We start from the raw sequence: 24,308 nt of genomic DNA, 5'->3' as shown, positions 1-24,308 counted from the left end.
CTGCTTTCACGCATGTCCTTGTCCCAGGATTAGTTTCTGGGGGATCCAAACTAAGGCAATGCCCAAAGACCTTTGCCTTAAAAGGGTCTTACAATTTTTTGAAGAAACAGAGGAGGACAATGTCCCTGCAGCTCTCAGCTCTCGAGAGCTGACTGTTTCCCCTCCCTTTCATTGTGTCACAAGAGGCCTCAGTGACCCTTTATTCTCTGCAAAGTGTAATGTACCAACAGATGTGAATTATTCAGCTTCAGAGGCACAAGACTACACAAAGTACTTTATTGGGGTAAATTGGGAGCTATGCAGGGGGCTCTAGACATTGGACATAAAGAAAAGAAGCACAGAGATGGGTCAAAACAGAATGATACCATGTTTAAGAGTCTGAGATAGAGGAAGGCGAATGCAGATCCTGGGGCTCCGTAAGGGGAAGAGCTGAGGTCTTGGAATGTGAGAGTAGAACAGTGGAAACCAGCGTGGACCATTGGTCAGGCACACAGACAGAGCCTTGGATCATGAGCCAAATCCTGGTGGTTGTTCAGGTACATCCTTAATGCAATGAGGATTATAAGCCTGGAGAGAATGTAGGACAGGATCAGTTAAGCACTTGAGCTCAGTTTATCTTCAGAACAAGTCTTGAAGTTATGCTCGTATGTCTTTGCACAGCAGATTAAAACAAAGTGGGTTTGCTTTGGGGAGCTATGGCTTCCTCCTTAAAAGCGGAATTGGATGTGGTTGGGAGCAGATTGCTGGCAATCCAGCACTAATCTGGACGTCTTGTGACCTCTCTGAAGTTGGTCTCTGGGATTTCATCATGTCTGCATCCTCCTTCCATCCCTCATACTTGCCAGCTTTGATTCATGACCATGTCCCTTCCCAAACTCAATTCCCAGAAAGCTGCTATCCAACACTCTGCCAGGTGCATACTTACCCCCCAAGTGGAGCTGGCTCTGCCAGCACTGGTCTGCCAAGGACGTAGCCAACCCTGAACAAAGCAACCAACACCCAGACCTTTCAGCGTGGCCCTAATGAGGTTGGGAAGCCCCAGGGACTCACGTTTTTTGGAGCACATGTTCTGGCACATGTCTTTGGTTTGGAAGTTGTTATTGTTTCCTTTGCAGCCACCATAGATGAACCTGGAGCAGGTACCCTTTTCCTTGTCATACCACCAACGATGAAAAAAGGCCATGCAGGGGCCAGTTTCTTTGGGCATATCACATATGTCTGTAGAGAGACCCCAGAGTTGAGAAATAAGAGTGCCCACCCCTCAAAAAAGGAGCTGTTATTGTTACCCCTGGACACCACCAGAGATGAAACTGAGCAGGCTCCTTTCACCTTTTCACACCTCAGGAGCCCAGACCCATTGGTATATTGTGCACATTGTAGGGAGACCCCAGAGTGGAGCTGTTTGGGTGTCTGCATCCCCGGAGAACATTGGTCTCTCCCATTCCTTCTGGTCACTGTCCCTGTTATCTTCCTGAGAGTGAGGAGACTAATTTGAAGGCTCTGCTCCCAAATCAGTGTGTGTATTGACCTCCCACATTACCTGTCTTGTCCTTGACTTCCTCTTCTGTACAATGGGAATGCAAAATCTCACCCTGCTTGTGGCACAGAGCCATCCTGAGGTACAAGTGAGACTGCCTTCATGGCACTCGAGGTTGTGAACTCCTTGATTATATCTGAATGTGCAGCTTCTAGCAGTGCCTGGCATAGAGTAGCTGCTCAGTAAATACATCCTGAATGGATTAAAGATATGGAAGTGCCTTGGAAATGGCAAATTATAAACCACATACTCTGCCCCCTAAACCATGCCAGGAAGAGAGAATATGAATTCATGAGTAAAGGGGAAGTCCACTCAGGGAAGCCAGGGACTAGTATTTTAGATGGCCCAGCACCTTTCTTCCCTCAGTTAGCTTCAGTCCTGTTATGGGTTGGATTGTGTCTCTCCCTACTCACCCCGCCCCCATTTGTATGTTGAATCTTAATCCTCAGGATTTCAGAATGTGACCCTATTTGGAAATAGAGTTGTGGCAAATGTAATTAGTTCAGATGAGTTATACTGGAGTAGGATGCATCCCTAATCCAACAGGGCTGGTTTCTTTATAGAAAGGGGAAATTTGGACACACACACACACACACACACACACACACACACACAGAGAGAGAGAGAGAGAGAGAGAGAGATGTGAAGCTGAAGGCAGAAGTCTACAAGCCCAGGATTGCCAAATATTGCCAGCAAACCATCAGGAATTAGAGGAAAAGCATGGAACAGATTCTCCCCCTCACAACCTGAGAAAGAACCTGCTTTGCCAACACTTGACCTTGGACTTGTAGCCTGTAGAACTGTGAGACAATATATTGTTGTTTAAGCCACCCAGTGTGTGGTCCTTTGTTGCTGCAGCCCTAGAAAATGAATGTAGATCTGAACTCAACTCTGAGTTCCATGAGGGAAAACTTCCCATAGCTGAACAGGCAAGTCCTGCTGATTCTTATCCTCCTCTTAGCTCACCTCTCTGACACTCTCTTTAAATCTTGGTGTCTCATGCCTGGGCTGTTGGGATAGCCTGGAACTGATCTTCCTGGCCCTGTCTCTGGCCCTTCTAATCAGTCCTTCATTCTGCCTGCCAGAGGGAAGCACCTACTGGACCTGAAACAAAGCTGATCATGTCATTCCACAGCTAGGACCTTTACTTCATGGCAAAGTCTTCCACTGACCCACAAGCCTTTTGTAGTCTGGATCCCGCTTGTGGGTCTGCACCACCACCTGACACCACAGTACCATTTGAGGTACATGCTCCTGCAGCCTTCAACACCCCATGGTATCCCACACCTCCACACCTTTCGCTTTCATTTCCTCTGTCCACCCCGCTGTTGTTCATTAGCGACAGTCCCACTCTCCCTTCAAAACCTTCCTCAGACATCAGCTCCTCTGTGATGTCACTGACTCCAGTCTAAACCCCACACCCCCATAGCTTCCCGGACCGATCCTTCATTGTTCCACCATGCTTCTGAATCTCTTGTGCATGGTTGTCAATGGATTCCCTCCTCAGTCTTCTCCATGAGGTCATGAGCTTCCAAGGGAGCAGAGATTGTGTCTGATTTCATCTTGGAGCCCCATTCCTAGCAGGTGGTCTGGCATAGAATAGGATCTTGCAGAACGTTGAGGGTAAAACAAAACGCACCCTGACCTGAACCGAATAAGCCATTCATTGAGCACCTACTATGTGCAAGATGCTTTTTAAAATAAATATTTATCTTTGAGAGAGAGAGACAGACAGAAAGTGCCAACATGAGCAGGGGAAGGGCAGAGAAAGAAGGAGACAGAGAATCCTAAGCAGGCTCCACACCATCAGCACAGAACCCCATGTGGGGCTCGAACTCACAAACCTTGAGATCATGACCTGAGCTGAAACCAAGAGTGTGACACTCAACTCACTGAGCCACTCATGTGCCCATCAAGATGCTTTAAGAGACAAAAGGCATGGCCTCTGCTTTTTAGGAACTCCCTAAACAAATAACTTAAGCTAATATGTGTCACTTGGCTAAATTGCGTCCAGGAATTGCTCTAAGCACTTCCTGTGCATCATCTTGTTTGGTCCTCCAAATAGCCTTTAACATTGGTTCTTTTCTTATCTGGGGAAAGTGAGGAACAACAGGGGAAAGTTGTTAATTTGCCCAGGCTGGTGACAGACTAAGACTTGAACTCAGAAAACCTAGATTCAAAAACACTCACCTTTATTTTATTTTATTTTATTTTTTAATGGCATGCTTTTATTTATTTATTTATTTTCAATATATGAAATTTATTGTCAAATTTGTTTCCATACAACACCCAGTGCTCATCCCAAAAGGTGCCCTCCTCAATACCCATCACCCACCCTCCTCTCCCTCCCACCCCTCATCAACCCTCAGTTTGTTCTCAGTTTTTAACAGTCTCTTATGCTTTGGCTCTCTCCCACTCTAACCTCTTTTTTTTTTTTCCTTCCCCTCCCCCATGGGTTTCTGTTAAGTTTCTCAGGATCCACATAAGAGTGAAAACATATGGTATCTGTCTTTCTCTGTATGGCTTATTTCACTTAGCATCACACTCTCCAGTTCCATCCACGTTGCTACAAAGGGCCATATTTCGTTCTTTCTCATTGCCATGTAGTACTCCATTGTGTATATAAACCACAATTTCTTTATCCATTCATCAGTTGAAAACACTCACCTTTAGGCAAAGGAACAACTCACCATCCTCTTGCCCACTCTGCCCCATTGTCCATTGTCAAGTCCTGCTTACTTTACTGCCTAGACATCTTTCAAACACAGCCCACTCTTCTCCATCCCCTCAGCTACCTCTCTGGTCCAAGCTACCATATCCTCTTTTCCTGAAATCCTTCTGTTTCTCCTCTGTTAGTGATAAAACCCTGATCGCATCACTGTCCACCTCAGTGGATTTTCATTGCTCTTGGGATCAAAGTGAGATGCTAGCCCACCAGACCCTATCTCACCAGATCCTTTCCCTCATGCTGTGCTCATACACACTCTTGCTGTCTGGCCTCTCTAAGCCCCACCATTGAGCCTTTGTGCATGTTATTCCCTGTGCTTTGAAATCCCTCCCATCCACTCTTTGCCTAAATTTCCTACCCATCCTTCTGAACTCAACTTCAGGTTTGCTTTCTCAGGGAAGGCTTCCTTACCTCCCTGACCACACGAGTCAAATCCCATTATGACTCTCAGAGACACTCAATACATATTTGTTAAATAAATGAGTAAAGAATCTTTGATAGTCTTTTTGGAGCCCAAGAAGATGGGCATGGAGTTAAGATTGCAGGAACAAAGGAAAAACCCTCTGGTCTGCAGTAGTCAAGGGATGTTTCCTGGTGCTAAATTGAACTTAGAGAAGCAGACAGACAGCCCCTCAGCAACAAAAAGCTGGTAAATACCAATAGCTTACTTATCACTTGCAGCAACAATGTGCCAACAATGGCCACATGGAGACTAAGAAAATCATGAGTTAGAAATAAACAAAAAAAGAAAACCATAAGAGTGAAAGCAGCCAAGAGACTATCTGCTTCAATCCTACACTCACATTCTGTTTGGGGAAATCAAAGACCAGATTGGATGAAGATACTACCTAATGTCACACATAATATTAGGGGCAGTGATGGATGTAAATTACAGGTCTCCCCGTCCAGCAATCTTGCTGAAAGACCAGCCCTTAGTAAAGCAGGGATGATGCTACACAGGTGGACAGAAGGTGAGGGTGTGGGCAGAGGGGCTGGTTATTCTGAGGCTCCTAGTATTACCTTGGTTGAGGTCTAAACACTTTTTTCCACAGCTGAAGATGCAACACTTCTTGTTGTCCAGACATTGTCTGTCCTTCGTACATTCATCCCTTTCTTTGAATTCACATTTCTCTTGGATTCTGGGGCATCTCCCTAAAGGAAAGGACAGTTTTACAACCGTGAATCTTAGAGGGCACAGTGTCCACTCTTCTCCCAACCCAAGGCAACTCTGTAGAGTCAGGGATGTTTGCTTTCTCTTTGCTCATCCACAGGAGTCCTTTTCCTTAGGGTGCTCTCATGTATTTCCAAGCACTGCCTACACTGACTTCCCTTCTGACCGCTCTCTACCTTCTTACCCCATCCCTAGTTCCACCCCTTAGCCCCATCCCCTCTAATGCAGGATTTCTCAAACTTGCCACTCTTTATGATCATTATTTATGGGAGGAGGAGGGCTGTCCTGTGCACGGTAGGGTGTTCAGCGTCTCGGGCCCCTATCCACCAGAAGCCAATAGCACTCTCCAGTTTAACAATCAAAAATATCTGCAGATATTGCAAATGTCCCCTGGAAGGCAAAATCGCCCATTGAAATCCACTGGTCTAAATTAATCTGGTCATTTTGGCCTGGTTGAGGAGTCAGTGTTTTGGAGTTCCTCCCAGGGGCGCTATTGCACAATGATTAATAACGCTCACCCTGGCGTCAGAGAGTTGGGTTTTTAAATTCTACATCTTGGTTTACCACTCACCTCTCTGAACCTTGGTTTCTTCACTTGTAAACTTGTTTTAGCCTTACAAAGTTGTTGAGGAGGAAATGAGACAAAGTGCGTAAAGTTACAATCATAGGAACTGATGCATAGCAATGTTAACTAACGTTTATCCACTGTTTACCATACGCCAAGGACTTTTCTGTGCATTTTAAATGCTATCTCAGGGCGCTTGGGTGTTAAGTGTCCAACTTTTGATTTCAGCTTAGGTCATGATCTCACAGTTGGTGAGTTCGAGCCCTGCATCGGGCTCTGTTCTGACAGTGCAGAGTCTGCTTGGGATTCTGTCTCTCCCTCTCTCTCTGTCCCTCCCCTACTCCTGTTCACACTTTCTCTCTCAAAAATAAACTTAAAAAAAAAATTTAAATGCTATCTCCCATAATCCTCCTAATACCTCTAAGAGGTCAGTTCTACTGACATCCACATTTTGTGCAGGAGGAGACTGAAGCACATGGAATCTAACTAACTTGCCCTAGTTTATGGCTACTGAACAGTGAAACCAGAGTTTGGACCCACCATGTCTGACTCCAGATCTCTCTAACTCCCTACTTTCTGACTGTTGACTAAATGGTAACCAATTGTCATTATTACTCTATAGTCATGGAGGATTACTGTCTTCAGTTCAAAGAAACTTCTGGATACTGTCTTTTATCCCAAAGGTAGGGAACCCCTGGGGATGCAGGAATACTTCATAAGACTACATTTGAAAGAATCAGGAGTTGATAGAGATAATATCCTGAGAAAGGGGGCTATTTTTTGTGGGGTAAGGGGAAGATCCCCTAGACTTCCCAGATTCTTAAAGCCCCTCCCATAAATGCAAGATCCTGTGACTCTTCCTTCCACCCCCAATTGACCCTCCACTTCAAAGGGGCTGAAATTGGGGGTTGCCTCAGGTCCAGATTCTTGCATTCAGAGAGGGCATTTCCATAAAGGGGGAAGTTGGAAGAAATATTCCAAATACCTCCCAACCTTGGACCAGGGCTAACATGGTGGGAAGCAACTCAAGTCTTAGCACCTGTTCCTTGTTTCATTCTCCCAGCACCCTCCCTCTCTTCAGCGCGAAGGCTGAGGCCCCACTACTTACTGGGAAAGATCCAGTCACCGAAACCCTGGACATTCACTAGAAAGGCGGATAAGACCAGGATGCTCAAAAGTCTAGAAGATGCCATTCTGAAGAAGAGCTGGCCTGTTCAGTGGCTCCAGAATATGAAAATGTCTGGCCAGCCTATTTCTTCAGTAGTCAGTATCTTGGATGTGAGAACTGGAGTGAAGCCAGACACCTCTTATCCTGCCGGGAACGCCAAGTTCCTGAGATCGTCAATGTGGCCAGCTGGCATCTACAGCCCACAGCTCTGGGGAAGAGTCTTTTCTTGGATGGTTCATGATGTTCAACAGCCTGGGCTAGGCTAGGCCCTCTGGTCCACCGTGGGGTGTGGGCAAAGCTTATCTCACTTTCCATGTGAACTTAGGAGTACATGCCACCATCAGGGGTCTTGATAACTTTGAGAGTTATGGAATGTCCTCATTCTCCATTCACTTTCCACTTTATCTGCACACTAACTGCTATGCCCCTTTTGTTTATCTCTGACAATGTATCTCTATGGATGTCTTGGTATCTCTTTGTTTAGATGCGCTTCTCCGTGTTGGTGTCTGCCTTATTCTCTTTTTCTGTGGGCTTCTCATGGTCTCTGTGTCTCTTTCTCCCTCTCCCACCATTTCACCCAAACTTCTCCCTTTTCTCTTTGGGTAGTTCATATTCTTTGACAAAGGCCAAAGAGTAAATATGTTACCACAGAGTGGAGTGTGAGGGAGGAGGAGCCTGTCAGCAGAGTTTTCAGATACTGTTTGTCAAGGTCATATTGCTTTGAGAGCAGTGGAGAATGTCAGCAGGGCTTCTAGTGAGTGTCCTCCATCCATCTTGTTGTCTGAGGAGGAACTGTAAAATGGGGAGGCCTGCCTGAGAGACCACACCCCAGTTGAAGGGCATAGACAGTAGAGTTGCTGGCTTCTGACTGGACTGGTGAAAGGGCCCTGGAGAGAGTGCTGGAGAATTTGGCAGCATTCCTACATGGACTCCACGATGCCTGCCAGCCAGCCAGTCAGTCCCGGTAGAGGGAGAGACTCTCCTTAGAGAGTAAATGTTGTCTGTAGGGTCCCTGTTTCTTTCTTCAACTAGCTGTTGCACTTTGGGTCAAGTTGTTCTCCATTTGTCCTACATGATGGGCAGAAGCCAGACAAAGCCAGCTGTATCATCAGTGAGTGACTATATGGTCACAGAATTTAGGATCACAGACAGAGCCCCCTGTGGGAATCTGTGGTGTGTGTCTCAGCCTATTGACAGTGATATTCTCAGCTAGGAAGGCCCGAGACACTCTTGGGGGCATATTTACTCAAAGTGAGGCCCACAGACATTCCCTTGACAGACATGCCTCCACCACCACGGGGAAGCATTGTGGTTGGACCAGCCTTTGTGGTTCTTATTGTTATCACAGGACTTACCTCTGCCACACCATCAGGGAACTTCAGAGCACACAATTTATTATTACTCACAAGCCCTGGAGGGTATATGGCATGCCAGAAGGCCACACAGAAGGTTGTGGACAAAGAGAAGGGTAGGAAGTGTGGACCTGGGACTCTCTGCCTTTATTAGGGTCCAAGGGTGGAATGTCTAGGGTTTCATGGATTCACTTTTTATTGGCGAATTTAAAGCATATAAAAGTGGGAATCAGGGTGTGGGGAGGGAGAAGCAGGGTCACTCGGGTGGTCTGTTATCTGGGATCCTCGAGGCCTTTCCAAAGGGGGAACTTCATGGGTGAGGACAGCCTGGTTCCTTATCTAGCTGTGTTGTTAATATCTGTGTTATACAGCTGGCGCTGCATTTATTCGATATGGATGTCTTCGAAATGGATGCCTCAGCACTCAAAAGCTTAGTGTCAGGCACTTACATTAAAATAAAAAAGCTGCATATCAGGCACTTATACCACACAGTCCAATCCCATCAGTTTCTGGATCCCACTGAACCCCACAAAGGGAGCAGGGAATAGAATTTCTAACGAACCACCAAGATGTCTTGAGCAGTGCTGTCCCTCCCCTCTTATTCTATGTCCCTCCCATACTCAGGCCAGGAGAGAATACAAAGCTGAACCACCTGGTGCAAGGACTCTGAGGGCACACGTCCATTTCTTCATCTTAGAGGGGTCATAAGGCCCAGAGGAGTGCAGATTATGACTCCATGTCACCGAGTGAGTGTCTGAGATAAAGGTAAAAGGGAAAGGAGTATCTGAGTTCTTGTCAGAGGTCACTGTGGAACCTTCTGATATTGGTGTGAATATAATATCTTACTATGGAGTTGCAGGTAGGGAGGAATAGTGCACACAAAGGGGATGAAGGTGATGTCCATAGTGGGGACAGAAGCTAGGGACCCACAGAGACTGTAAATGTCCAAATGGTTCCCAGTGCCCCAGGGAAGGCTGAATTCTTCTCTAAATTTTCTTGAAAGTAAATGAAAACTCAGAATTTCGGGGCGCCTGGGTGGCGCAGTCGGTTAAGCGTCCGACTTCAGCCAGGTCACGATCTCGCGGTCTGTGAGTTCGAGCCCCGCGTCAGGCATCTGGGCTGATAGCTCGGAGCCTGGAGCCTGTTTCCGATTCTGTGTCTCCCTCTCTCTGCCCCTCCCCCGTTCATGCTCTGTCTCTCTCTGTCCCAAAAATAAATTAAAAAACGTTGAAAAAAAAATTTAAAAAAAAAAAACTCAGAATTTCTAGTTGTTCTATCAATTCTGCCTTGCCTAATTTCAAGTCCCACCCAAGGGTCTCACTTTTCAAGCAGATGAGATGAAATTTATGTCTTGGGGGCCTAGGATGAGTGACCTCTTTTGCCCCTTCCCTTACTCAATTTCTTGAAGAAGGCTGAGTAAGGATCCATGTGGATCTTTGCCCTCCTTCCCTTATCTCCTCTCACCGATGGTCAGTCATGGTGCCCTCCCTCTACCTCAGCCACACTTCTATTCTAGCACCAATCTGCTGGTCAGAATGAGGGACTCCAAGGGGTACCAAGGTAGATGGCCTCTACCTGGAGATTTCTGCTTGTTAATTAGGCCAAGACGTTGATCAAGCTTCCTGTGCTTGGCTTTCTGTGTTGTTTTCTGTGCCTCTAAGTGTGTTACTGAGTTTCGTGTTTGTTTCCTCAAATAAACCCTGAGCTCCATTGAACAGGTCTGTGTCTAGGACCTAGTGTTTAGAACATTAATAGGGCCAGAATAAACACTCGGTGCAAACTACTGGATGAGCAAGGTAGCTATGTGGATAGATGGATGGCTCATAGTATGATGAATGGGAATATAGTTGGAAGAATACAAAGGATGGGTGAGGGTATCATGGATATTTGGGTGCATGAATGCCTGAACATGGCTGGGGGGATGAATGGCTGGGTGAATAAATGGATTGGATTGAACATAAGGATGGATAGGTTAGTAATGGGACAAACGGGTAATTGATGGAAACTCTGAATGGCAGGTAAATGAGTGAATTGTTAGGTGGATGGAGGGGAGATGGGTGTAGAAATGATGGAGACCTATGTTGACAGGTATGAGAGAATGTGTTTGTATGAAAGATGAGTAAAGGCTAGATATAAAACAGGCAGCTGGATATGTAGAAAGAAGGTGGGTGAGAAGGGTAAGTGGGTGGATATATGAGTGAGAGAATGGGTGGAAAGATCAATAAGTTTAAAGGTATTTCAATGCAAGCTAGGTGAGCGGATGGATAGGTGGTAAATGCTTTGAATGATTGGTGGATAGTGTGGGTGGGGTGGAAACATGAGTATATTGAAGAAAACATTATACAAAGTTAAAGACAAAGAATTATGTACAAAATCAGTTATACTACTTTAAGGTAATACATTTGAAAATAGAGAGAAAATGGATCAATTTTAGCAACGTATAAAAGGCCGAAATTTACAGAGGAGGAGGTAGAGAGCCTATGTACACTGTAAGGTAAAGTACAAGAAAAAAATTAGTAAAAATAGGGTTGCCCAGGTGGCTCAGTTGGTTCAACACCTGACTCTTGATTTTGGTTCAGGTCATGATCTCACAGTTTGTGGGATCAAGCCCTGTGTTGGGCTCCAGGCTGAGTGTGGAGCCTGCTAGGGATTCTCCCTCTCTCTCTCTTCCTCTCTCTCTCTCCCTCTCTCTCTCTCTGACTTTCCCCTGCTCGTGCTCGCTCTCTCTCTCAAAATAAAGAAATGAACATTAAAAATTTATAAAAAATTATTTCAAATATACCACTATAGAAGAAACCTTACCTAGTTGCTTTTGGAGCTCAATTTTGTGTAGCCCTAAAAAATAGAGAATATTATTAAAATATTATTATGGAAATTTTTATTTAAAATATTACAGACCATAGGTGGTGCCTGGCTGCTCAGTAGGTAGAGTGTGCAACTCTTGATTTCAGGGTCATGAATTCATGCCCCACATGTTGGGCATATATATTACTTAAAAGAAAATAAAAATAAATTGAGATATTAAAATATTACAAATCATAGGAAAAATAAGTAACCTCCCAATTAGTTTTCCATGCTAGTTTGTTGAAAGTAATATGATTCCAATAGCAAAACATACAAAAGTAATAGGCCTATTTTTCTCTTGATTGTTGATGTGAAATTTCTGAATAAACTATTTGCTTAAAGTACCTTCGGTGTATTAATAGAAGTATACCCTCAATATGATTAAGGTCAGTCCTGGAATGCAAGGATGGTTCAACATATGGAAATTTAATAATATAAGTTCTTATACTAACAAATTAGAAGAGAAAATTATTACATGATTAGATGCTTAAAGTGTATTTGATAAAATTCCACAGTAATATCCAATAACAATAGTAAATGTATAAAAAGAAAACCATCCAAGTGCAGTAAAATCTATTTATCCCAAAGCCCACAACAAATGACATTTCATACTGCAGGAGACACTGATTTTAAGATAAAGAACCAGACAGGGATAGATGTCATTACCTTTATTTTCAACATTATTTCAGAGGCTCTACATGATACAAAAAGGCAAGAAAACAAAGTCACGACATTGGGAAACAGAGTCAAATTACTCATCATTTTCAGATATGATTATATATAAAATATAAGTAAACTCATTAAATATTGTTATACTTCTTTTTTTTTTCCCAACAACAATTTTTAAAATTATCTCAAATGCTTTGTTTTAATCAAGAATATCTTCTTAGAACCTGTCGTGTTTTTTTCCATTTCATTGCTTCTAAATATACTATTGCTTTTGCTTCACAAATGATATTTCTGAATCCATTCTTCATATTTTAATCCAACCTCATTTATTTATTTGTTTTTATTTTTTATTTAAGTCCAAGTTAGTTAACATGTAGTCTAATAATGATTTCATGAATAGAATTTAGTGATTCATCACTTACATGTAACACCCAGAGCTCATCCCAGCAAGTGCTCTCCTTAGAGTCCATCACCCATTTAGCCCATCCGCCTACCCAACATCCCTCCAGCAACCCTCAGTTTGTTTTCTGTATTTAAGAGTCTCTTATGGTTTGTTTCCCCTCTCTTTTTTTTAATTTTATTTTTGCTTCCCTTCCTCTATGTTCATCCCTTTTGTTTCTTAAATTCCACATATGAGTGAAATCATATGATATCTTTTTCTGACTTATTTCACTTAGATTTAATGCACTCTAGTTCCATCACATTGTTGCAAATGGCAAGATTTCATTCTTTTTGATCACCAAGTAATATTACAGTGTGTGTGTGTGTGTACACACACCACTTGTATGTGTATCTATGTATACCACATCTTCTTTATCCATTCATCAGTTGGTGGACATTTGGGCTCTTTTCATAATTTGGCTATTGTTGATAGTGCTGCTATAAACATTCGGGTGCATGTGCTCCTTAGAATCAGCACTTTTGTATCCTTTGGATAAATACCTAGCAGTGCAATTGTTAGGCTGTAGGGTAGTTCTATTTTCAACTTTTTGAGGAACCCCCATATTATTTTCCAGAGTGGCTGCACCAGTTTGCATTCCCATCAGCAGTGCAAAAGAGTTCCCCTTTCTTAACATTCTCACCAACATTGGTTGTTTTCTGAGTTGTTAATGTTAGCCATTCTGACTGGTGTGAGGTGGCATCTCATTGTGGTTTTGATTTGTATTTCTCTGGTGATGAGTGATGTTGAGCATCTTTTCATGTGTCTGTTAGCCATTTGAATGTCTTCTTAAAACATTTTTTAACGTTGATTTATTTTTGAGAGAGACAGAGACAGAATGCGAGTGGGTTAGGGGCAGAGAGAGAGGGAGACACAGAAGCAGAAGCAGGCTCCAGGCTCTGAGCTGTCAGCACAGAGCCTGACGCGGGACTCGAACTCAAGAGCTGTGAGATCATAACCTGAGCCGAAGTCGGACGCTCAACCGACCAAGCCACCCAAGCGCCCCTGAATGTCTTGTTTGGAAAAGTGTCTACTCATGTCTTCTGCCCATGTCTTAACTGGATTATTTGTTTTTTTGGGGGGAGGGGTGTTGAGTTTGGTAATTTCTTTATAGATTTTGGATACTAACCCTTTACCTGATATGTCTTTTGCAAATAGCTTCTCCCATTCTGTCAGTTGCCTTATAGTTTTGCTGATTGTTTCCTTCACTGTGCAGAAGCTTTTTATCTTGATGAGGCACCAATAGTTCATTTTTGCTTTTGTTTCCCTTGCCTCTGAAGACATTTCAAGTAAGAAGTTGCTGTGGCTGAGGTCAAAGAATTTGCTGCCTGTGTTCTCCTCTAGGATTTTGATGGTTTCCTGTCTTAAATTTAGGTCTTTCATCCATTTGAGTTTATTTTTGTGTATGGTATAAGAAAGTGGTCCAGGTTCATTCTTCTGCACGTCTGTCCAGTTGTCCCAACACCATTTGCTGAAGAGACTTTTTTCCATTGGATATTCTTTCCTGTTTTGTCAAAGATTAGTTGGCCAGATATTTGTGGGTCCATTTCTGGATGCAAAAATTCCCAACAAGATATTACCAAACCATGTCCAATAATACATTAAAAGAATTATTCACCACAATAAAGTGGGATTTATTCCTGGGATTCAGGGCTGGTGCAGTATCCACAAATCAATCAATGTGATACATCACATTAATAAAAGAAAGGATAAGGACTACATGATCCTCTCAATAGATACAGAAAAAGCATTTGACAAGATAGAGCATCCTTTCTTGATAAAAACCCTCAAGAAAGTAGGGATAGAAGGAACATACATCAAGATCATAAAGGCCATAAATGAAAGACCCACAGCTAATATCACCCTCAATGGGGGGAAAGGGAGAGCTTTCCCCTAAGATCAGGAACATGACGAGGATGTCCATTCCCACCACTGTTATTCAACATAGTGTTGGAAGTCCTAGCCTCAGCAATCAAACAACAAAAAGAAACAAAAGGCATCCAAATTAGCAAGGAGGAAGTCAAACCTTCATTTTTCACAGACAACATGATACTCTAACATGGAAAACCCAAAAGACTCCACCAAAAAACTGGTAGAACTGATTACATGAATTCAGCAAAGTTGTAGGATATAAAATCAACACACAAAAATCAGTTGCATTTATATACACCAATAATGAAGCAGCAGAAAGAGAAATCTAGGAATCAATCCCATTTACAGTTGCACCAAAACCCATAAAATACCTAGGAATAAACCTAAGAGGTAAAAGATCTATACATGAAAAACTAGAAAGCTTATGAAAGAAATTGAAGATGCAAAATAAATAGGAAAACATTCCATGCTCTTGAGTTGGAAGAACAGATATTATTAAATTGTCAATACTACCCAAAGCAATCAACATATTCAATGCAATCTCTATCAAAATAACATCAGCATTCTTCACAGAGGTAGAACAAACAATTCTAAAATTTGTATGGAACAAGAAAAGACCCCAAATATCCAAAGTATTATTGAAGAAAACCAAAGCTGGAGGCATCGCAGTTCCAGACTTCAAGCTGTATTACAAAGCTGTAATCATCAAGACAGTATGGTACTGGCACAAAAACAGACACATAGATCAATGGAATAAAATATTGTTATACTTCTTAAGACAGCTTGGCAAGGTTTCCACTTACTATTCATTTTTGAGGTTCCAGGCACTTCAGTCCACAATGTGAACAGCACTTCTGTGACACTGGGCAATCATTATCCTGAAGGCACTTGGGTCTATCAAATATGGAACACACCACAGGCTTGTGTGGGCAGAAACCTGATTTGGCTTTATGGGATAAAATAAGACACTTGATCTTGAAATACTTGATTATAGTTTCAGACAAAGTTGGGAGATTTGGAGAACCCTAAACAGGGCTTTCTTCTGATGAAGTCTCTTACCCTTCCCCCTAGAGTAACAATAGATTGTACAAGGCAGAGTATCAACTTTCTATGGCTAATAATTTGAGGAGTATCAAAAAGGCTTGACATCTCTGAGTTACAAAATCTGATAGGATTCCTGCTGGCCCTCAAAGAGCTAATGGATTTATTTGGGTTATCTGATTCCAGATTACCAGAGATAAAAGGAATATGGGAGAGCACCCAGAACTTCCTTTTTAAATATAAACTGTACAAATTGAGGATCATGTAGGGAAAATGAGTTGTCTACGGCCATAATGAAAATGAGTAGAAGAGTTGAAGTCAGTTGAAAGGACTTGGATTTCTTCCACCATACTGTGCTGTACCTCAAAATACTAACAATCTCTGGGACAAGACTATACTAACTCAGCACTACATGAAGGAGTGAGACCTAACCTCAGAAACTACAGAGTTCACTTCTGCCCCAACAACATTTTGCTGCCAATCATTACTCCAGCACACCTACAGGATGTGGATATGCTCTACGTGCTCTGAAGTTCTGTGCAGACATAAGGGCTTATTAGGAATGTACCTAATGGTTATCATTTTTTTTGTGTACAAATAAGTGGGTATTGTCACCTGTCAGCCATTGAAGATGAGACTTAGAATAAATAAGTTCTCATGGGGAAAAATAGGAAGTGATACTATGCATGATTGTCTTTGAAGCCTAGCAAATAATTTTCCTGAGATCAGCACGACAACACAAGAGCAGTTATTGGGCATTAAAAAAGGAAAAGTTCCCAAGAGACGCCTAAGGTCAACTGAAGGGGTATCTCCTATTCCATGGGACAACATGACATCCTTAGCATATGCCCCGGAGACTTTGGGAGGTATACCCCCAGTCCTCACCTGTCCAGGCCATGGCACAAACAAAGCCACACATGGATTCACAACATTTGTCCCTTTGGGGGCAATCGATGTCACTCTTACACAGAGATGAACATTCCATACGGTTCTTGAAAGGGAAGAGTGGGCAATGTCCTTTCTTGACTAAAACAAGAGCAGATGTGAGTTCTCTCAAACCCCAGCCCATCTCACTGTTTTAAACAGCTTTCCCTTCCCCTCCAAACTAGTATCTCTTTCTGTCACTTGGTTCACTCTACCCTGATGACCTCTGGTAGGCTGTGAAGGAATGTAATGCCTCACCATCTCATGGGATGTAGTAGAAAGAGAGTAAGGCTGGGTGTTTGAAGCCCCAGGTGAGAAGATGACTCCCCAGACCAGGGTGGCAGCTGTTGATGTGGTAAGAAGGCAGCTGTTGATGTGGTAAGAAGTGGTCAGATTCTGGATCTATTTTCAAGGTAGATCTAAAATGATTTCCTAATGCAATGGATGTGGATTGAGAAAGCGCAATGCTGATTCATCAAGAGTTACTTAGAAGTTTGTGTTGTTTTGTTTTGTTTTGTTTTTTCAACCAAGCTGGAGAGAAGTATGGACAGAGCAGGTTTGAGATGGGAGAGCAAAGATGAGTGGTTCTCAAACAAATGAAGTGTGAGATGTTTTTGAGATCCTGATGGAGGAGAAGACAAGGCAGTTGGAGTTTGGGAGTCAGATTCAGGCTGGAGATACAACTGTGTGAGTCACTAGGGTAGAGATGGTATTGAAATGAATTCTTTAGAATTTTGTTCATGTTTTCTGTTGTCCTTATCTGATTGCAAATTCTATGAGGGTAAGAGGTGCTTCCTTTCTCCTTCCCCTCCACCTTCTTCTTCTCTTTCCTTCTCTTTCTACCTCTTCTTCCTCTTCCTGTTCTCCTTCTCCTCCCTCTTCCTCTTCTTCCTCCTACTGCTTATCTTCCTCCTCCTCCTCTTTCTTCTCTTTCTCCTTCTTCTTCTTCTCCTCCTTCTCCCCTTTTTCCTCCTCCTCCTCCTCGTCCTTCTTCTTCTTTCTCAGATCAGATTCTAACAGACCATGGTGTGTTTGACTCTCAAAACTATTGTTAGGTTCTTTCTGAGGTCTAAACATAAATTTCCCCCAAACCAGCTCAAACCAATTTCCCTGGCCTCTTCTTCTGGTTTCTGAGAGAGAGCCAAGGTCTAGTTTATAGTGCCATAATTCCTTACAGCCTCCCACAAAGGGTCAGGCCACAAGGTTGCCTTGGCCATTCAGGCTCACTAGGCCTATAGAATTAAAATTTCAGATCTACCCCTGACCCATTGTGAATCCTTGGGCAACTAAATTTACCTCTCTGTTTTCTTGTCTGTAAAATGGAGGTGATGGTATACATTTCAGCCTGCATTGCAGAATCTGAGGTCAAAGTTCTAGTGCTGCTTTGTAAAGTCACACAGTGCTGTGCATTTTGAACATCAATGGCCACCACCTCAATTATTACCATTTAGCAAACCGGCACTATTGAACAGCCATCATGTCAAATATTTGTGTCCTGATCACATATAATCATACCAACAACTCAGCAATGACTTTTGTTATTCCAGTATTATGGGGGAGGGAACTGAAACTCAAACAGGTGAAGAAATTTGCAGTAAGTGGGAAAAGGGGGATTTTTATCTACATCATTTGTCACTTAAGCTCTGTAAGACATTGTCTCCCAACATTAATGCTAATGGTCATTATAGTAAGGAATTAATCCACAGCCCTCACCTTCACTCCACCCTATTCTTCACCTACTCCGTGCTCTATCCCTACTTCTTGGGAAACCAGAGCTGACCTGCTTATGTTTCATTTTTGAGTAAGTACTTAGGTAACACTCAATAGGTATGTGCACTATCTGTTTCCTGGCACAACAACTCCATCAGGTCAATACTATCATGACCCCCCCATTTTGTAGACAAGAAAACTGAAGCTCATGGAAATAGGAAACTGACCCAAGACCACCTGTTCAGTGAATGATTGAGCTAAGAGTTGAACAAAACATTTTAACCTTAAAGCCTGAGCATATGAATATTCTGACGTACTATTTCCAGTTACACTAGGCCCTCAGATGGCCAGGCATATAAGTCTTACCAATTAATGTGCAAGCCATTATGCAGTGTTCCTTGCTGATGAAGTTGTTAGCATTCCCATAGCAGCCTCCATAGGTAAAGGGTTTGCAGAGGTGATGTTTATTGTCAAAATACCAGTGCATGATATTACTGTTACAGTTTCCTTGCTCTGAGGGTAGCATGCAGGGTTCTGAGGGCAGGAAACAAAGAGGGAAGAACATAAAGGGTAGCAAAAACAAAGAAGGGTTCAGGCCCTCACCTTTGTGCAGTTCTTGGTATTAGATCCAAGTGATTAGGAGACCATCATCAATAAAATTTCTAGCCTAGCTCTACTACAAATACTCTATGTTGCATTGAATCTCTGAGCATCATTCACACCTTTCAAAAGACATAGTGAAAAGCATATGAGGTGCTTTGGAGCTGATCTTTCTTCTCTACTGCCTGAGCTTTGGGAGGACAAGACTTGTTCAATGACTCTATCCAAAGTGCCTAACAAAGTGCCTGGCACATAGATAGAATGAAACATCAAGAAGGAAAAAAAAAAAACCAATCTCTCATGTTTGGAAATTGATCAGAGCTCACAGCTGAGCCATGGTGTGCCCCTGTCAGATATTAACCAGCTCACCAGACAGCTACATCAAACAAGGTCACTCTGGGACCATGATAAAGGGAGACCAAAAACAGTAATTGTGAAAGCCACAGAATACCCAACATCTATGAGTGATTTATGTTTCTCTACATTATGGCTTTATCCTCAGTCTAGCCTCCCTTCTCTGTAGATAAGATAACATGAGATAATCATAAAATTGCCCCACTTTCTGACAACACCCCATATAGACCAAATCCACCCCTGCAAATTACTCAGTCAAAGCCTCAATCCCATAGTAGATTCTTTCCAACAGCTTCTTACTGAGATCTCTCAGGTTGTCTATGGTGAACATTCTCCCTCACTGCAATGAGTAGTAAATCCAACTTGTTCAAATACATATGTGTTCCTGGTGGTCTTTGGCCAAAGGACACTAACAGTAGATATTTTTTGAGTGAATAAATGGATATCTATATCTATAATGCACAATTTCCTCTTATGAGATGCTCTATACTTTGAGTTACCAGAAAACCTCTTTGAAGGCCAAAGAGTCCAAAAATAAGACCAGCATCTAAGCTGACTGGGGTTTACATTTACCACAGTGGCAACAATAGCCTCTTGACACATAGGAAGCATACGACAAGTATTAGTTATTTGTGAATGCTTGAATGTTGAACCAAGAAGACTAACATCAATATTATCCAGTTGCCATCCACCATGCTTAGACTCATTGTTTGTACTTGAGGGTTGGAATATAATTAGAAAAAGAGAAAATCATGAGCCCTGGCCTCTTTGTCCTACCATTCAAGGGAATCATTCAGCAAGTTCTAGACGGGGCAGGAAGTAAGACACCTCAAAAGGCACCTGTGCCCTCAGCCCTGGTGCCACTACCTTGGAGTGGATCCATGCACTTCTTCCCACAGGCAAATGAGCAGCACTTCATCTGTTCCGCGCAGTGCCCATCAGTTTGGCACCAATCTGGAACTTTAGTTTCACAGGTGATCCTCTCATGGGGGCACACTCCTGGTTTCTCTGCAAGAGAACAGTGTCCACATTCACATCCCTTGAGAGTTTCAGCTCTCCCCCCCGCCATGGCAAAGGGGAATAGTGACATTCTCTCAGCCCTCTCCTCTACCTTCCATCCTCAGTGCTTGCTTTGCTTATCTTATGGGCTGGGTCTGCCTCTCACCACTTGTAGCTCATTCAGATTGATCTGAATCAGGAAACTGTGTTTCCTGGAAGAAGGAAAGGGAAGGGAAGCATCTCAGATTCTACAGCAGGGAGTTAAATAGGGACCAGGAGCCTTACCTTAAGTTTGGGAACTCCTCTCTCCTCTTAAAGCTTAATATTTTAATGTCTAATCCCTCTGCCTCCAGTATCTCAGTTGACAGGGAAATTAGTGAGGAGTGGTGTAAATATCATGGAAATAGGAATATTGTGGTCGCGATACCCGATTTGGGCCCCCGACTCCTTGTGAGCTCGAGAACAACCTGAGTTCCACTATGTAACTTCACAGTTATCTTTAAAGTGGGCAGGAATGGTGCAGCGAGAGGAGCACTATAAGACAGACCTGGCGTGGGAGCCTGACTCCAACACGACTAGCTAAGTTATCTTGGAGAAAAAAGTCTTCCTTCTGAGTCCTAAGCTTTCCACCTATAAAATGAGAATTTCAATCTCTTCCTTACAGTCTGCTTATAAGCATTAAGGAAGATGATGTCTGTAATGCACTCATCACAGTACCTGGCTCATGGGAACAGCGTGGCAGATATGGGATTGCTTCCTCCCTCTGTAGGGTTAAACATGGCTGCCTCATATCCGTCCCGGTAGGAGGCAGCATCTTAAAGTCGCACCCCCCCAGATTCCCATCCTCTGGTTATTGAATTAAACATGAATTTAGGTACTGCTGTGGAGAAATTTCATAGATGGGAGCAAAGTCCCAAGTTAATTGACCTTAAAATACAGAGATTATCTGAGTGGGCCAGACCGAAGCTGTCGAGTCCTTTAAAAAGGAGGGGTTTTCCCCTGATTAACAGAGAAGAGGTAAGAGAGATTCGAAGGGTGAGAGGAATCCAACAGGCTATTAGTAGCTTTGAGGATGGAAGAAGCTAATTGCCCTGGACTAAGGGTGGCCTCTGGAAGCGACCTCAGTAGTGCAAATGCTACAGCTAGTAAGCATGGACGAGGACCCTGGGTCCCAGATGGAAACTGCAGCTCTGGCTGACACCTGGATGTCAGCCTGGTGACAGCCCGAACAGAGACAGAACCTGAGCCAGACGCACCACACCAGACCTCTGAACTACAGGTAGTGTGTTACACAGCCAGAGACAAATGTCTCCTCACTAGTGTTGACTTTACCCAGGCCCACCTCTCTCCTGCTTCTGGGGGCATTAAACCTTTTTTGGGTTCTACACTTTAGCTCCTTCCCCCTCTGTCAGCTTCAGCTCCCACTTAGAATCCTCCTCCCTCCCAGCCAGCCTTCTCCAGCCACTTAGCTTGTCCATGTGGTCTCCCCTGAAGCACACAAACTGGGGATTCCTCTGCAGCTACTGGGAATGCTCCCCAAAGTTTGGGTCTTGCTCTCTGCTGTCATTACTTGACACATACTTCCCACAGACCACATCCATTCCCACGATGCTATCTGTGGTTCCTATGCCTCCCTCCTGACCTATCCCCACTTCCCAGCTAAGACACATATCCAAGCACCTGGCAACATACACCTGGGCATCTCATAAGACCTCTTTTCCCACATGTACGAAACTGAACTAGCATCTCCCTATGCCTTAGCAGTGCCTCCTTCTCTCTGCTCCCATCTTTATATTGGCATCAATATGCCCCCAGGCTATCGAGAGAACCCTGAGATTCACTCCTCCCTCTCTGTCACCCCAGCATCCTGTCAGACATGGACTCGGGTCAGTTCCTCCTCCTAATCTCTCTCCAAGTCCCATGGCTTCCCCTCTTGGCCACCACTTCCAAGACAGCTCCCGACCTCCGCCCATGTCTCTCTTCCACTTGTGCCACCTCCTCCTCACTGTCCTCTCACCTCAGGTCCTCCCCAGTGTCTGATTCACCTCCAAAAAATTAACTTGGAAAAGATACAAATGAGGCAAAGTTAAGGAAATAATTTGGGGGCTCCAGTCAGAGAAGGATTCAAAGGTCCCAGGGTAGGTGAGCAGGGCTAGTCCTCTGAAGCCACAGTAGAAGTTCCTTCATCCGACGTGAGTCCTTGCCTGCTGTCTGACCCTCAGTCCCAGGAAGGCCTCCTGAAGAAGGGGCAGCCGTAGCTTCCCTCGACCCACCTTTGACTCTTTTCATTGGCGATGAAGATGTCTCCTCCAAAGAGAGAGAGAGAAGCAGCAGGAGCACTACATTCCTTGGGGAGAAGGTGGAACTGTGGACAGGAAGGTGCCTGTGTGGGGTGACAAGAGGCGGGGGATTAGGCACAAGCCAGACAGAGATACAGAGGGTGTGCTGAGAACCATGCAGATGGTCCACACTTCCCTCAGTTCACAGATGAGGAAATCAAGATACACGGTGGGGAAGGGGGTTGTCAGAGGTCACGTGGAGAGTACGGCAGGCCCTTCAAGCCCAGGACCCTCCTGTTGGCCCCACACTCTGTCCCTCTGTCCCGGCACTGGGCCATGTCCCACCGGGACCGTCGCCCATTGTGTCACTCCTACATGAGAGGTCACATATCAGTGATCACAGGGATTTGTCTGGAACAGTTGCAGGGCTGGTTTGCCCACTGTCATTCCCAGGGCAACCCCAGACACGAGAGAACACCTTTTTCTTGCTCCACTGATGGCAAGACACTGATGGTAGGAGACTTTCAGGAGGGCCTGAGATGTCCCATTGGGTCCAGGAGCAAGAAAGTCCCAGATGACCGAGGGTTAACCAAAGGATCCCTCATTTCCTTTCTGTTGTTATCCAAGCCTAGCTTCTGATACTCCTAGAGCACCTCATGAATAGACGACCCTCCCCCACTCACTCAATCCCATTTCCATATGTCTCTTCCTGGTCCTTATATACTTTTTCATTTTGTGATGTGAAGAACTGATAAGGCCATACAGTGTTACCTCTCAAACTAAGATGCGTTTTGAGGGGCACTTGTCTGGCTTAGTTGGTTGAGCATCTGACTCTTGATTTTGGCTCAGGTCCTGATTTCACTGTTTGTGAGATTGGTCCCCCGCTGTCTGCGGAGAGTATCCTGCTTGGGATTCTCCCTCTCCCCGCCTCTCTGCCCCTCCCCCACTCGTGGGTGCTCACTCTTTCTCTCTCTCTGTCTCTCTGAAAATAAATAAATAAACTTAAACACATTAAATTAATAAATACATAAATGCAATTTGAAAACTGCAAGAGAGGAGGGAGGCAGACAGGAAGAGAGAAAGAGAGAGACAGAGAACGTCATTATGCTCAGAATGCACCTATATTATTGGTGGAACTTCAGACCTTGCCAGGAGTCCTTTCCAGATCTCCTGAACCATGTTACGTGGCTGCCTAAGAGGAAAGACTTGTAGCAATTTATCGTTTCCCACCCCCGCCACCGGAATTCTAATCCTGTATCCTCTCTGAATGTTACAGCCAATGCCTGGACTGTTCGGAATGGCAATTATGGCCCCAAACTCAGTGACAACTGGTTTTTGGTCCTGGCTTGGTAACTTACAAGTGTAGCTGTATGCGGATCCTCAGTTTCCTCATCGAGGAAATGGAAATGATACACCTACCTGGCAGCTTTGTTGTCACTGTGAGAGTTAGATGAGATTGTGTGAGATTACTCCTGAGTGGTATGGAGTGGTCAAAAGCAGTGCTGGAGGTTGGACCCGAGTTCACATTGTGGATCTCCCACTTGCCAGCTATGTGGCCTTGGCTCAGCCACTGAACCTCACTGAGCCTCAGTTTTACTTTTCTTTCTTTCTTTCTTTCTTTCTTTCTTTCTTTCTTTCTTTCTTTCTTTTTCTTTCTTTCTTTCTCTCTCTCTCTCTTTCTTTCTCTCTCTCTTTCTTTCTTTCTTTCTTTCTTTCTTTCTTGATTTTATTTTTAAGTCTCACCCAATGCTGGGCTTGAACTCACAAGCCTGAAATCAAGAGTCACTCATTCTGCTGACCAAACCAGCCATGCTCCCCCAAGCCTTGGTTTTCTTTAAAGGAAATAGTAACACAACTACTTCATACACATTAGAACAAATTGAAGTATGTGGAAAGCATGGTGACTGGCATATAGTGCTTAATATATTTTAGTCAATAAAAAAATTATTCACTGAATGAAAAAAAAAGTTATTACCTTTTCAGCTTTTGAGTGTCCTGTAACACTGTGTATATCATTGCTTTTATTCCCCCAAAAGATTAGCCAAGGCCCTCGGGT

General features: G+C 43.8%; 2 protein-coding genes across 2 annotated transcripts; both read right to left on the bottom strand.

Annotated features, from left to right (window-relative positions):
• Positions 1 to 246: 246 nt before the first annotated feature.
• LOC125936540 (eppin-like) lies at positions 247 to 7,392 on the bottom strand. The gene is made up of 4 exons (XM_049650689.1): positions 7,110 to 7,392; positions 5,286 to 5,417; positions 1,051 to 1,218; positions 247 to 567 (listed from the first exon to the last, which is right to left on the bottom strand). Exons 1-4 carry the CDS (start codon positions 7,192 to 7,194, stop codon positions 560 to 562), a joined length of 393 nt encoding a protein of 130 aa, XP_049506646.1. The 5' UTR covers positions 7,195 to 7,392; the 3' UTR covers positions 247 to 559.
• Positions 7,393 to 15,092: 7,700 nt separating this feature from the next.
• On the bottom strand, positions 15,093 to 23,431 carry WFDC8 (WAP four-disulfide core domain 8). The gene is made up of 6 exons (XM_049650391.1): positions 23,397 to 23,431; positions 22,247 to 22,443; positions 19,842 to 19,982; positions 18,387 to 18,554; positions 16,272 to 16,412; positions 15,093 to 15,291 (listed from the first exon to the last, which is right to left on the bottom strand). Exons 1-6 carry the CDS (start codon positions 23,429 to 23,431, stop codon positions 15,152 to 15,154), a joined length of 822 nt encoding a protein of 273 aa, XP_049506348.1. The 3' UTR covers positions 15,093 to 15,151.
• Positions 23,432 to 24,308: the final 877 nt, after the last annotated feature.

The sequence above is a fragment of the Panthera uncia genome, assembly GCF_023721935.1.
Source record: "Panthera uncia isolate 11264 chromosome A3 unlocalized genomic scaffold, Puncia_PCG_1.0 HiC_scaffold_11, whole genome shotgun sequence".
NCBI classification, from domain to species: Eukaryota; Metazoa; Chordata; class Mammalia; order Carnivora; family Felidae; genus Panthera; species Panthera uncia.
This window is presented reverse-complemented; position numbering and strand designations above follow the sequence as displayed.

Coding starts and splice junctions, on each gene's coding strand:
- LOC125936540 (XM_049650689.1), bottom strand. CDS start 7,194: ATGGCATCTTCTAGACTTTTGAGCATCCTGGTCTTATCCGCCTTTCTA. Junction 5,418..7,109: donor CGGTGACTGGATCTTTCCCA/GTAAGTAGTGGG, acceptor CCTTTCCTTTAG/GGAGATGCCCCAGAATCCAA. Junction 1,219..5,285: donor GTGTTTAGACCTCAACCAAG/GTAATACTAGGA, acceptor GTCTCTCTACAG/ACATATGTGATATGCCCAAA.
- WFDC8 (XM_049650391.1), bottom strand. CDS start 23,431: ATGGTTCAGGAGATCTGGAAAGGACTCCTGGCAAG. Junction 22,444..23,396: donor TGGAAAGGACTCCTGGCAAG/GTCTGAAGTTCC, acceptor AACTGAGGGAAG/TGTGGACCATCTGCATGGTT. Junction 16,413..18,386: donor AATGGCTTGCACATTAATTG/GTAAGACTTATA, acceptor CTCTTGTTTTAG/TCAAGAAAGGACATTGCCCA.